The 15,646-nt window shown below is 36.4% G+C and overlaps 1 protein-coding gene across 1 annotated transcript in view; it reads right to left on the bottom strand.

Moving 5' to 3' along the window:
• LOC104618063 (TBC domain-containing protein kinase-like protein) overlaps positions 1-15,514 on the bottom strand; it is a gene marked incomplete at its 5' end in the record, with an annotated part of 51,318 nt that extends 35,804 nt beyond the window's left edge. The window contains 3 exons of the mRNA XM_010283568.1: positions 11,624-11,785; positions 13,177-13,213; positions 15,449-15,514. Of these exons, the coding sequence (XP_010281870.1) occupies positions 11,624-11,785; positions 13,177-13,213; positions 15,449-15,514 (265 nt within the window). The remainder of the gene's footprint in view (positions 1-11,623; positions 11,786-13,176; positions 13,214-15,448) is intronic.
• Positions 15,515-15,646: the final 132 nt, after the last annotated feature.

Raw genomic sequence — 15,646 nt, 5'->3', positions numbered from 1 at the left:
TCTTCAAGCAGTTTGGTTTTCAAAAACTGCAGAGCACCTGCATTTCAGAAAGCCAACGTTGGCACCCAAGTGCCTAAGAACGAAAAATCACAAGTTTCACTCTAAAACACCGGTTTTAGGAGTTCTGGCTCTGCTGAGCTCAAGTACTTCACAGTCAAGCAGCAATCAAGCCTTACAGGAAACAATTCTATGGCACCAACTAATTACTCCATTACTTGGCATCAAAAGACTCTTCCTGAGGTTTCTAAATATGCAAATAATATGGGAATTGAAAAAGGCGGGGTGGGTAAGTAAACAAAAAGGTGATCTAACAGTAATATCCTGGTTTTGCCATGGCCCCATCCTATTATTAAGCTTATTGAAATGTTTTGCTCCTTTTCTGAACTAAGCTTCGTGGCTGCTCTAAGATATTACTCATTTTGCTCTGTTCATGATTATCACTCCCAAGCTGCTGCCTCCCCCTGTCAACAGCCTCAACTGAAAAGGATGACTCAGCCTGACATAGTTCCTTTTAAGCTACATATATTTAGTGTTTATTATTATAGATACAGAAAAGAAGTAGACCACACTTGAAACAGATATTAAAAAGAAAGCAGCCGTTTAAAGGCCATACACCTGTGACAAAAGCACATAGAATTTTTTATTTTTACAGCAAAACCAGACGTGCATATGTTGTTCACAGCAAGTGAAAGCAAGTAATGAAGAAAAACGTAACACGAATGGTCCTTTCTTAATGAAAATGTACACAGACCAAGTCTTTGTGTGCCGTTAATCAATTCCAGAGACCTTTCCTTGGGTAACAGGACACCAGTTAAGAAATTTGGCCAAAATAAACTGCTTCTGCATTTTGGAAACAGCCCAGAATTATGGGCTTGGTTTGACCTCTCCATCACAAATACTTTATTACTATACTTCCAGGCAACATCAGCTTTCACCACACAGCCACATAAACAGGCCAGAAAACCTCAGTGCTAATAAAGCAGGGAAGCTGAATAGGTCAGTCAGTTCAATCTCATGATTCCTGCTCTCAGAAGAAATAGAGGTGAAAGGCCATAAACATTTTCTTTTCTGATGACCTACAAAAAGATGCACTAAGCCTAGATATTTTAAAAGAACAAATCTAAGAGAAGAAGTGACATTTCTATCCAACATCTCTGTATCTATTACTGCTAGAAGGTTACTGTAAACTAAAAGGTCAATGCAAAATTGGGGTTTTTTTATATAATTTTTTTCGTACATTACAGCATAGTGGTGTTACTTCATTGTTTTATGGATAGTAGTTACTTACTATCTTATTACTTAGAGACATCAGCATGCCTTTCAGTGCATCTTGGGACAAAATTTCAAAGGCAACATAAAAATCAGTCATTAATTTAAAAACTCTTCAGCTAATATGATAGAAGTCTTTGTTCTTCTCTCTACATGGATGCAAAGTGTGCATCTTTCAAGAGCTGCCAGGAGGAAAAGCGTTGTCAGTCAAGGAGCCATCAGATTTTTTATGTAATACAGCAGGTGTACAGAAGTTGCACTCAGCTAGAAAAATGACTGGATGCAGAAGCAAAGGAACAAACTATAGTACTATGTGTTCAGACAGATTGCATGTCGCACAGCTATAATAAGGATCAATAATTTCAATGCAGCATCGACAGGCTACCTTGCCTGAGAGCACATCACAATTACTTTCAGTATCTTGGAATAAAAAATTCTCTAGACTGTTTTCCACAGTCAGTATTGTTTACTATCTCTGGACGATATTGCTGTTTTCAGTGTACATGCAACAGTTACCTTGCTGTTGGAAAGACAAAAATTTAAACTATTCTTGAGCCTTAATGCCCACAGGCAGCAGTTAGTGTATTAAAATGAAATGGTCCAGACCCTTGCTTGGTGAAAGCACATCAGCCATTTGCATCAGGATTCAGAAACACTGGGAAAAGAAGGACTGCTGGTTTTATGTAATGAAATCACATGCAATATCCAAAGAGTAGAAAAAGAACTTGTTGGTCACTTGCCTTCATCCATAAAGGAGATGTTTGAGGACTAAGAAATTAAGAATGTATCATGATAAAGAGTTCTGTAGCAGAGGGTGTTACGAAGATAATAATTCAAGTAGAAATGACATATCTATGTGAGATACTGACACTTCTGCTGAGACCAACAGTAGGTATGTTTGCAGCCTGTGTATAAACAAGCGAAGCTGAGAGAACAGTTATGGAAAGCAGAACTATAATAGTACCTGCAGTTATATAGCCATCTGGACCAGTTCACACAACACAAAGTAGTGAGCAATAGAGAGAAGCAGCAGTAAACACTTGAGTTATTCCTGCGACATTCGACTGCATAAAGGACAAGCATGAATCGTTTTCTTACCCATGATTGTAAAAATCGCTCTGACTCAGCAGTTTAGTGAAAAGGTTTAATAAAGACTGCCTTCCTATATGGAAACTTGATGATGTCCTGCACTGATAAAGATGAGCAGGGAAGACACAGAATGATGAATGACTGTACGAAGAGTAAAGGTTTACTGTAAGTGAACCACCAAATGCCACGTGGTATGTCTTACTGAGAAAGAAGACCAAAATAGATTATATAAAGACTGTAATGTCAGCTAAGCTCCGACGGGAAAATGTGTTTTAAACAGCTTTATGAGGTGCTCCAGGGCTGTTTAACAGAAGACATTTCTACCAACTAACAAAATATTTAAGACATCTGGACTGGCCCTAACATCAGATTAGGATACTGGCCAATGACAGAAGGACAAGAATTTACACTATATAATGGAAATAAATGGAGGCTACTATGCAAAAACTGAGATACACAAGAATGAGGAAATAAAGCAGATCAGCAGAAGAACAAACATTATTTCATAGCTAGATGATAAGCATCTACAGAAGATGCACAAAAAGACAGGTTTACAAAACTGCAGGGATCAGGTTATAAGAGAAACTTGTTATAAATACATGGAGATGAGGAACTTGTGCCACCAACGCAACGTCCAACAACATTCAATTTTTGGAGGAAAACTTTTTTTTGTCTTTTCTACATTGTACGGTTTGTTAAAATCTTCTAAAACTGACTCAAGAGACTTTTACCAAATCTCAAATACTAGTGAAACTTACCTCCTTTATCCTAAATCTGTGTTTCACAGAAGTAATATGCAAATACTAAAGCTCAGTAGGCATTAGTAAAGACCATGCTGTTTAAGTTTCTAGCTGGATCGTAACTATGAGCCACTTCAGCTGTTTCCCAGATATAACAGGCATAAATTTGTAAAAAATTCTACAACCAGAAACTCTGACCAGACCAAATGCTTATAAAACTTGTCGATCTCTAAAGAGCCATAAATAGAAGACCTTTGTATTAGCACAGCTCTCCTGTTATTAGCCTTCAGGACATTTTTAAGGAAATAATATTAAGTAACTTCGAATTTATGTTTTTGAAATAAGATGAAAATTCAAGTAAACCTTGAAAAGGAGTACCTGTTGCCACAAGAAAAGGATCAAAGTCTCTAATTTGACCCTTTAATTCTTAGACCAATAACGGAAAAACTTCGGGTAAAACATTAATATAGATAAGATATCTAGATCTGCCTAAAGAGTATCCTGAACCATGTAAGACCCACAAACTACCACAGAGCAAGCAACATACTATTCAGGACTGAAATATTATTAATTTCCCACAAATATAGCAACTGTAACAGGAAGGATAATAACCATCCTGCATGTGTACCCATGCTTAAGATTGCTTTCATTTCTAAAAATAAATACACTTGCCATTTGGCACTACAATAAATAACTTACTGAGATGCAAAACTTTCAGTGTTTACCATTTGTCAAGTCTATGTTAGTGTTTCACAGTGCAAAACTAGTAGCTTCAAGTATGTAACATCAGGCAAACCTTGTCAATACACATTTCTAAATGATCTGAAGTTTGCTGCACAATTAGCCTACTCAGAAGTCAAGGAGGACAGTTCCCCTATCTGTGAAAAAGCTTTAACACCCCCATTTGAATTTACACATCAAAATATTTACAAATCACATTCCTAAATATCATATTTTTATAACAAAAAAAAAAAAACCAAAAGACAATCTTTAAGACATTTTTAAGTCTTGTAATTTCAGGATTACATTCCCAGCAGACAAATTTGTGGTTTACACTCTATCAGCTTACATGATTACTGAATTTGTTTCCTTGGCAATATGCTATGCTGGGGGGGGGCGGGGGGAGGAGGAGGAGAAAGAAAAAAGTGTTTTGTTTTGGGTTTTTTTTTTAAGCATAAGGATTGAAGAACCACCAAGAGATTGCCTAGCTCCTTGCCTTACTCTGAAGCCAAATGATATGTGACTAGCCTATCCCCTACAGATGCTTGTCTAGACTTTTTAAATTTTTGCAGTGACAGAGGTTGCACCTGACACACCCCATTTATCACCATTTTCAGAATACAGACAACATTCTTCACATACAATGCGAGCTTTTCCTAGTTGGGATACCTGTCCTTCCTGCACAAGTTTTGCTCTTCAATATTAGCAATCCAGTCCTGACGTTTATTCTGAGCTTTAGGTACAAACCCTGCTCTAGTTCTCCATGTTTAGTTTTGGTCTTTCTGTTGATTTCTACTAAACTCCAGCTCTTAGCATATTAAGAACAAAGAAGATAGACAGAATCAAATGCCTCATGCAGATTTATAAAGGCAAGAGTTTTAAGTTCTTTGAGTACAGGAATGTAAACCCAAGTGAACTGACAGCTACTCCAGAGTATGAGAGCACTGAGAATTCACTTAAGCAGACCTTGTTTCTCAGCCCTTATTTTGGCAGAAAGATTTTTCTAGCACTCAGCCTACACTGCCATTCTAATTCTGTATTTAAGTAGTTATGTGTATCTCTATTAACAACACTGGACACACACCCCTCCCAAAATATATGTACAGTCACATAGAGATATGCTGCTAATGTACATTTTAATCAAGGGATTTTAACACTGCAGTATTTGTGCAGCTCATTTTAAAATCCTCCTCAATTAACAATTAGAGAACCCGAGGTTATTGAGAAGACCATTTATATCTGTGCAGGCAAACACACACATTCAGTATAAGATATAGACAGATATGCTATTAAGCACCTTGCTCTGTCAGCAACATTCTCCATAACTGTAAAAGGGAAAAAAAAAAAATATCTAGTGCACACTCTTGCTTTCTAAGCACTAGTTCAATCCTGAACCAGTTGTTATGCTCATAATTTTAGTGAAACAAAAAAAAAAAAAAAAAAGAGAGAAATATTTTCCCGAGACACCTTTGTAAAGAGAAAAAAAAATAATGCACCACATCTAGGAGCAAATCTCAGGTAAGAGTGGCCTGAATGTTGTCTTTCCATGCCTAGAAATACTAGTATGTTTGACAGTCTACCTTCTTGTACTTTGATTTTATTCCAGTGTAAAGGTGTACAAAATCCTACATGACTAATAGGTGGATTATTCTATTCTCTGAAGTCCCCTTTTGCTATGAAGAGTACATACAGGTTCTATCAAGAAAGAGGAGGCATAAACTGTGCATCAGACTGATTTAAAGACATGCACTAGGAAAGTTCTACCAATGAACTCACTATTCAGCCTTTTTATGAAATACCATCTCTTGAGACAGACAGTCCTTTGGTAGAGGATATATATGTGATTTTCTTCTGCCAGGAAGAACTGCAGACTAACAAGAACACTAATATTAATAAAATAAAGGATTTTGGTGTTTGTTTGGTTTTGTTTGGTTTTTTGGTTGTTTTTTTTTTTTTTTTTGTCCTTAGTGTGACACCCACCATAGCATTTCTCTTTAGTCTCAAGAGGGTATAATCTATAAATATAACTGCATTTTGTTCATGTCACTACAAGTGGAAAACATGAATAATTAAAGAATTCACAGCTTCAGGTAAAATGACATCAATCTTACAGTTTGACACTACTGAACCGCCTTGGTGAGCAGGTGTGCCCTAACAAATTGCTCTGCTTCTGTACCAAATCCAGTTCACAACCCACAGCTGGCTGTAAGCCATTAAAAAAACAAACCAAAACAACAACAGGGTAAAATACAGAAAAAAACCCACAGAAAAACCACCATTTCCCCCCCCCCCCCAAACGAAGAAGAAACACCTGACCCCCCTCAAAGAAAAAAACATTTTAAAAAAGTAAAAAAACAGGGGGGAAAAAAGAAGCAAAACAAAAACCCACTTACTAACAGCTACACACAGTTCTGCTTCTGCCGTTATTTAGCAACAATAACGTACAGAAATTGTATTACTAAATACACCTGCATCTACAAAAAGCCATCGAACATAGCAAAGATGAGGAAGAAAAAGATGTTTCCATAAATATCAGCGTGACCTACATCTTTCAGGAAAAGAAAACTAGAAACATGATTTCATTTTTAATTCTGATGTCTTTTGATATTTCCAAGCCATTTTTTTATGTCATAGTTATAGCAACATTATCATGTGCATCACGTGACAGGGACCAAATTGCTGTTTTTCTTCAGCTCTACTGTAACTTGAAAAAGCAATCCAGCTTCGCTAACTCCATGATAAATCACCTTGCAGTGTCATCTTCCAAGAGGGACAACAGTTTTGAACTTGGGCAAGCTACAACAAAGCAATATGTCAAAACGTCACTGCTAAAGTTACAAAAAAAGCTGCCGTTTAAAAGAGCTATTACGACTTCTATTCCTCAGAGCCTTAATCTAAGCAATAGGACATTTTCAAAACTGTATGATAAAAAGCCAAATCTTAATCAAAACATTGTATTACTTCTGTTTTTCTGCTGCTCACTGGCATATGGAAGACCCCACTGTGTCTCTCTCAGTCTTTCCAAAGTTGGTGTTTTGATCTCAAGAGTTTACATTTTCATTCAAGAAATGGTGAAACAAATGGGAACAGGCACCGAACACCCACAAACAGCGTGGGCTTGGTGGCCAACTGCCATTTCTTCCTCCTGTGAAATCTTAATTAACTAAATACTAAAGTGTCAGAAATTCTGGCACAATAAAAGTGTATGAATCACAGATGTGAGCAGGCAAAGGATTTTCAGGAAGAAAAACAACAGAAAAGTAAAATGGTAGCTACTTAGGGTCGCTTAGGTATCTAAAGTAGAGTTCTCTGAGTTGAGTCTAATTCTGCTGCTATTAGGAGAAGCACTTCATCCAGAACTGCACCATACAAACTTAGTGTAGAATTCCCACTATTTTTTAATCTTTAGTCCATTTCTGAGCTGGACATAATCCTTCTAAGCATTTATATAGCTTTCACCATCATGGGATTCTGCATTTTGGCATGTCACTATAATGGCAAGAGATGTAATTGTTTCTCCCACATGAGAGAAACTCTGTTCCTTGGAGAATCATTTATTTTCATGGTTTGATGATAGCTAGATCTTTGACTACTTGTTGCATCTTAAAGCTACATGCCTGTGTCTCACAAAGTAGAAGCCTCTACATTTTCCATTTCAGCCATTTTACTGTAGCTTGTCATTGCACTGGATCGCTTTGCCACAGTTTGTCTTTCTGGACTTGTTATCTGAGGCCAAGGTTCTTCCTCTGGAAGCACTGACTAGCCTGGAGCCAGCAAAAAGATACCTTCCTAAGCTGCACAGCATTAAAAGAACGAGCCCTCTTGCTCCAAAATTGCAGAAGATGAGCTTATTGTGTGAACTTAACCTAAAAGGCTTATTTGAAAGTTTGTTTTATCTCATGTCTAGGCTTAGCATTTTCCTATTTTCTAATAGCATCCATCCCCATCTTTTTTGCCCTATCCCTTCTCAAGGCAATAATTAATCTCTGTATGTCAGTGATGATGTCGGCATGGATCTCTAGAGGAAGATCTGTTTGCCAGGCCCCATACTGCACCCATTCCAGATGGGAGTGAATTGATCTATGGGATCCTTCAACCGTTTGCAAAGAACTGCACATACCTGGATGTTTCCTTCCTGGGTTTGTTTCCTAACAAAAGGTGCTGGTGAGTTTATACTACTTGTACAGTGGGTAATGAACTTAGTAATCAAGTCAAGCTACAATAATCATAATTTTTGAGTCGCGTAATGTACCTTATGACACAAACTTACAGCAAGATGCTGAAGGCTAAGCTATAAGCAAAAATGCAAGTTTTACTAATGTTACTTATACAGTTGGACCTCAATGCATGAAAGAGCCTTCTCGGTTGTAAATTTGCTGATACATAAGATGCAGACATATCCGAACTGGCTTAGTACAAGTAAGTACTGGTCTGAAAGCAGAGTTCTGCCTCTGTTGTTGGAACCTCAGAAAACACATCACAGTAGTGCCACCCTTACCATCCTCATTTTCCTGCCACATTCTCCTGCTATATGTCAGACTTTAATAAAGGAAAATAAAAGGTAATGCATACTGGGTTTGCTCTCTCTGCATCACTCAAGTAAGATGAAATTTACTAAATCTCAAAACTACACATAAAGAATTAGCAATAACTCCATGGCTGGTTTTGTCTGTCAAGTAGTACCTCCTAAATCTTCTCTGGTATTTATATCGTTTGAATAAAGTTTATACTTAACAGAGCTCCTTAAACACTAGGGAAAAATAATATGAAAGACCAAATGAAAGAAAATAAAAAAAACAACCTTGGGGTAGTAATTTCCTAAATAATCTAATGCTATTTAAGTTTTAGCAGTTGCTTATGTGTCCCCTTTACACAGCCCCACAAGAAATAAACTGGGACATTTGTTGGTACAGCAAAGGGATTTTTCAGTATTCTTAATTAACCAATTACTTTGTCAAATACTTCAAATAGATTTCCTAATATGCTACAACATTGTTAAAACTATATAAAAACGAATCAAAATTTCCAATAGAGCTCCTGAAAATAGCAAGTAATGCCTCACTGTATCAGGTTTATACATAAAATATGGCCAAAGCTCCAAGACAAGCACTGGAAATGGTTTTCAGAATAAAGTAATCAATAATGGCACTGTGCCTCTACTTTTTCCTCACATTGCTAACTGTGTAATTTAAACGGTGTTATACGCAGTGAACTGAAAATAAAGCAGTGAGGCTTTTTGTTTGTTTGATTTTGTTTTGTTCAGTTTTTTCCCCAAAACTTTAAATATACATTTTTAGAAATAGATACTGTAAAAACTAGGAGTCTTAAAAAGGTGTTCCACAAAGTTGCAAGATTGCAGTAAAATAGCTTTAGCAGTTTGGAAAGCAAGTCGCTTTCACTGGCAGCCTGAGATAAGCCATTCTAGTGCACAGCAAGCTTAAAAACCACAGGAGCTTCAGGCTGTTGAGCAACAATTGATTTCAGATTGAAATTATTGCACATGTTTTGAACAACAGAATCTCTTCCTCAGGGTGACCCAGTTTCAGGTGAAGGTTGTTTGTAAATTACTTTCAGAAAATTCTCAGGCATGGCACACAACTTATTTTAACTAAAATAACAGAAGTCCTGTTTGGAAGACACAGGTGACAAAAAGCATAAGCAGTCAATACTTCTTACCCAGAAATAAGACTCAGGTCAGAAAGAGAAGGCACAAGGCTGTGATAATTGTATGTTCAAAGAAGTTACTGATTACAGAAGTCTCAGCTAGACCAATAACATTTAACTTCTAAGTCACACTAGGATTGTCTTCCATCCTCATTCTTTTTTTCCCTTAGTATTCAGTTTATGTTATGCTTTGGATTAAGCTCACAATATTCAACTGTGCCACTGTTGACATACAAAATATTGCAGACATCACCAACATAAAAAAAAATACCTTTTTAGAAACACCATTCTACCAAAACATTTCTTGCCGACTACCAAAGTTATCATAAGCTATAATCAGCAGAAAGCATGTACATTATAACATTACAGATTTTAGTGATTTAATTTTCTTATATCAACAGATACGTATTATAAGAACTAATGTGTTCTTACACATGACCTCAGCATAAAGTACTTCAACTGTCAGTAAATCATCTGGCTCAAGATAAATTGGTATATATAATTTAGAACCACTCAAGGAAAAAAAAAAAGGGGGGGGAAATGACCTTAGGCAAGAAGATAAGTTAAATATTAATGAAGCTATATTTAACTAAGACACATATCTAATAGATGGGGAGGAGGGAAGGGAGAGAGACAGACAATCTTGTAGTTTAGCAGTCACCTTTCAGACCATCTGAAGATACTCAGTTAAATTTAATAAAAGCATTTGAAATGACTAAGCATATAGACTGAAAATTTAAAAACCCACACCATAAAGAATGGCCTAAATAATTTTTTATAAATTGAAAAATACAGTAGCAATGGCAATTCAAAAGCAAAATTTTGAAATGCGGACACATGTTCAAGGGTATACAGTGAAGGACAGAATTTGTGACAATAATATTTAGAGCAATCACAGAGCTTCATCTGTGACAACTCACTGAACTTCTGAGAGATTGATTTATGCAACTATGAACTGCTTGCTGCCATATCCTAGAGTACTGCTAATCTTTGTAAACTCTGCAGTTGCGGAGACTGCCACACTTAACAAGATCCTTTGAGTTTAAATGCTCTTCCAAACTTGATTGTCTCATTCAGTTCTGAAAAAGAATGACTTCTGTTTAAACAAATTATGAATTACTGAATTGCACACATGGGTGTTCAAACAGAGTCCACTAAACCTGTAATTAGCCCAGGAAGTACCCAAAAGTTACAAGTTATCTTCAGAAAGTCCACATAATTAAAACAGTGTCACCTCTTAACCAAGACCTATATTGTGTTAGTAAGATCCTGGGTTGGAGAGGGGGAATCAATACAAGAACATAAGTATGCTCTGGGTGCAGTAGCCTTCCAATGCATGTGTTATGTTAACATTAGTCCATCACAAATGGAAACATATCTTTCAGTTGACAGGACTTATTCAGTTCAAATACATTCTACTGTCTCACTAGAAACTTGCTCAGAAAGAAATCCCAAAATTTATGGTTACCTGTATATTTTTTTTTTTAATGATGCAATACTTGCTTTTATGAATAGGTCAACCACCTCCCACTGAACCAGACGACAGAATTTCTGCACAATGATAATGTAGCCTCCAATGCAATTTTGAGGGTTCTTCTGAAAGCTTTACATTTCAAATGGAAACTGATTTAATACAGAGCAATTCCAATGGCTTCTGTACTGCTTTCCCTAATCCTTTTACATTAATTGCTTCCACAGCAAAGTTTAATTATTTTTTAAAGGAAAACAGACTAGCACCAGCATAAAAATGTAAAAGCACTGTTCAGAACAGCACTACATTTTCTTTTTTCACTAAGAAATTGCTATCAATGGGATTATTTCTATACATGGCATGTCTACAAACAGTCACCTATGAATTACTTAAAATCGTTCTAAATTGCACAAGAAAGTACTCCAACCTTAACCTGGAAATAACAACAAGCTCACCCAATTCTTGATGATGACAGCAAAAAGACTTCTACTAACTGCATCAAGCTGTAGTTAAGACCTACACACTCTGACAGTGAGTATGCCTAGATCTACCATGATTTCAAAACTAACCATGTAAGATTTGTAGTATATGTTCACATGCAAGCACATACTTTCTTCAGCAACACACTGGGGAAGACCGAGAAAGAGAGAAGAAATAGTTTTTTCTGCACCTGGCAAGTCTGAAAAAAGGAGAATGCATTCATTGAATCCATTAGCCAGAAGACGATCCCTCAGCTGTTGAAGTATTGCAACTCCAATACAGAATGGGAAGGAGGAATTTCCAAGCAGTAATGTATCCCACAAATGAAAAATTTTGTGCAAAGGAAAGACATCTGCATGATGAACAAACACAATACAAAAAAGTTATAAGCATATAAGTTGATAAAAACACATACACACATGCATGTTGTTAAGGAGTTACCGATATACTTTTTTTCTTTCCTGACTTAGGGTTATTTCTTTTTTTATGGGGGAGCAAAAAGGACTCAACCTGTTTAGAAAGGGGTTTGTCTTCATATGCAGTTTGATTATTCTGGAAATCATCAGCGTCTTCTTTCATTATTAAATACTTAGAAATGTGCAGGTTTTCATATTTCAAATGCACACAAAATTAGGCAAATTTTTTTTTTTTTTTTTGGTGTGGTGCAATTATGCATTAGGACAGGCATATCAGTTTTTCCAGTATTACAAAGACATTAATGAGTTAATCAATAAGCTCAATGACTTAAAATTAGACAAGAAAATGAACAGAATAGAGAAAAAATTGGCACAATAAAAGAAAGACATGGAGAAAGGCCTCTTAAAAATAGAAAAATTTTACATATAAAGCTGAAGGTAGCTCTCTTAAAATAAGCTATCCTCCAACTAAATAGTTCTAAAATTTTGTTGCAATTCATTGCCAAGGAAACCATCTCCTTGGTTTTCCAAAGGTGGTGATTCTCATGAAAGTTTTAGAGGAATGGACAGCTGAAAGAACCTGTGCTTCACAATCAAGATCTTTAGAAATTGCAATCAAGAATCTCACATGAAATTATTTTATATTTCATCAGAGAAATAATCCATCAACTCTTTTCATCCTGACAATTTTTTCTTTTAATTCAAAGTCTGCCAATGTTGACATGACATGAAAAAAGAATCACAGAGATCTTTGAGGAAAGAAGATTTTTAACTGCTTTCTAGACTTGCTGTATTAATTTTGTCCTCTTTCATTAAAAGCTCACCAAATCATAATTTTTTTTTTCCCAACATACATGCAAAAATATCATAGTAAACTGGTACTAGTAGAATAACAATGTGTAACAAAAAAACTTGTTTTGTTGGTCTTCAAAAACAAAGTTACTCTCTTACATTACTTGGGTGAAGACAGGGTAAGGTGGTGAGGTTTGGCTTTGTTTTTTTAACTATTATTATATCTTTTTCCAGCAGATAACAGCTTCCTTTGCACATTCCCTAAATACGGCACGCGTAAAATAATCCAGTTCAAATTCAACAGAATAATTTTTTAAGAAATAAGAAAATTGTAATTATTGTCAAATCAGGGCAGAAAGTATGTGACAGGCACTGCTGAGACTCAAACCACAACACACATCCTTGCAAATTACAAGTGACCTACTAAACGATAGACACATCACACCAATTAGGAAGGCTTTAGCGGAAAAAGTCAGAAAAATTATGGTTAAGAAACCTATGAACATTTAATCAGAGAAAAAGAATGCATACTCACGTGTAAACATTGTGAGAAACCAAGGAATAGCATAAAGCTGCAAAAGGTGGTGGTGGGGGGAAGAGAACAAAGAACATTTTAAGAGCTAAAGTTGCTTGTGACAATTGTTTACTACATTAAAATTTCCTAGCTTGGCATGAATGTATTTAAAATAGAAAATAACTGCAGTGGCAGAACCACTACCATGCAACTTTTAGCCCCTCAGAGAAGCTTTTTCCTCCCTCATGCTGCCATTCTCATCTCTCTCATATTACTAGTTTGTGATACTCTATTGAAAACAGTAACAAAAACAACCACCACCCTCAGTACACTGTTCGCAAAAAATAACCCCCAAAGTCTTAAAGAACTCAAAACCCAGCTCTATTAAACTGTCACAGTGCTCACCTTACATATATATACACTACTAAGTGAAAATTAGCGAAGGATGCCTGGACAAGCATAAAACAACTTGATTCTATACCTCTTTTTGACTATGGAAAAAAAAAATTATTCTATATAAATAATTAAACATGCAAATCACAATTTCCAACAGAAAAATTAACCGTATCTACCTTTTTCTCCTATGTTGGTATTTGTTAAAATGTATACTTGTCAGTGAAAGGCAATAAGAACAGTTTCATTCTCAAAAGCATATAGTGTCAGTTACTAACACCTTAAGCATTTATGTTGATCTGCTGTGACCTTTAAAAGCAGGTGTCATCTGAAGAATTTCAGATTGCTTCTGCACTTATGCTACTACAAGACTAAGAACTTGTGCTGCTGCAATGGCTACAGAAAACCCTGTTTCTGCAAACTTTCATACTCATGACATATAGAAAAAATTCAGCATGCATTAGAAGAGCTAAGCATTTATGACACCTTAAAAGTTTCTTAATTTTCAGTTAAGTATTCAGCATGTTGAAGGCAACGGTATCTATTTTTTTTTTAAACATCACACTGCACAGAAAGTCCCCGCAAATTAGGAATGCAAGACGATCATTGTTAAATTTTACTCAGTTGCATAGCTCATGTGCTCTGTTTTCCACTTCTGGAGATTTACAGCTAGACATAAAGCTTAATATATTACTTTTTAGCTCATAAAAAGTGCAAATTAGTCCTCCTATTAAGCTTTCCCTGCAAGTACGCAAATGAGAAGCAGAAAGCATAATCAATATTATGTTAATAAATTACAACTTATTCCATAAACTCTTAACTGGGTTATAGTACTAAACGATGCACACATTTGCTGAAAAGCCCTTTAGCAGAGCTCCCTCTAAATTTTATTCCTATGTTTTCATCTCAGCATCTGATAGTATCTGAATTATACTATCCATAAAACTAAAAAAGCTGAGATGACCAGACTGTTCACCACTTTCAATACTCAGAAGGCTTTTATAAAGCTTGGTCTCCAACCCGCCAATTGAATTTAAGGGTTCAAAACCCAGAACAAATCCATTTCTATCACCATTTTCATCTTATAATACATTCGAACTATTTTCCCAAGTATATCTTTGTCATGCCTTCAATAGATGGCTTTCTACTGAATAATAACATATGCTGTTCCCCAAAATACCCTCTACAGAGGTTGTGATCAGCTAATACCTGTTTGCCTGCTTGCTTGCATGCAATATCCTGCTTTCCATGCAGTAGGAAAGCAAGCATGCCTAATAGCCTGAGGCTCCTGTTTGCTTGGAGGTACGTATTATGCGGACGTCATTTTGAACTACATTACCTCCTTGGTATTTAAAAGCAATTATTTCCTCCTTTTCATATATTTGATTAAAATATTTTACCAAAGCAGATCCACACTTTCTCCTAATTTTGAACACCTCTACCTTGTATGCATCTATGTAGGAATATGCAAGAAAATACACAAAATTTGAAACATTAAACAGATTATTAAAAGGTAACCACAGGGCAAAGCACCGCTTTGCTCTAAACCATCCTCACCAAGCCCATCAACAGTGACATGAAAAGTAGATCGAACTATTTAAGTAGAAGGTATCAGGCAAGCTTTGATTGAAGGGATTTTTCCTTCTGATGTTCATAAATACAATGCTCTACAACAAGGAGATCTCGGTAAACCTGAGGAGGTTATGATCACTATTAAGAAGTGAGCAAAGAAAAGCCACAACACTGGCGGCATTATTCCACCATGCAAGCCAAATCGAAAAACACAGACAAAAAGAACTGCCCCGCCTTGAAGTCCTCAAATAAATCGAGTACCATGTTCTTTGAGTTCAAGGGCTGCACTTTAACCGCTTATGAGTACATGCTGCCCTCTAGCCCTCACCGGCTGGTACAGCACCGCGCCGCGCCGCTGCGCCAGCAGGCTGCTCTTGCCCTCCGCTGTCGAACCCTGAAACATAACGGGGTTATGTTTTTTTGTGTACGCTTAACTCTCCGGACCTGGGAAGCACACCTAATGGTACTTCAAGGACTTGAGAGTTAATGGTACCTAAAGGACTTGAGAGCGCTGGGGCGACTGGTC

Source organism: Phaethon lepturus, unplaced genomic scaffold (assembly GCF_000687285.1).
Source record: "Phaethon lepturus isolate BGI_N335 unplaced genomic scaffold, ASM68728v1 scaffold1193, whole genome shotgun sequence".
NCBI lineage: Eukaryota > Metazoa > Chordata > Aves > Phaethontiformes > Phaethontidae > Phaethon > Phaethon lepturus.
The sequence above is the reverse complement of the archived record's forward strand: the minus strand, read 5'-3'. Positions and strand labels throughout refer to the sequence as shown.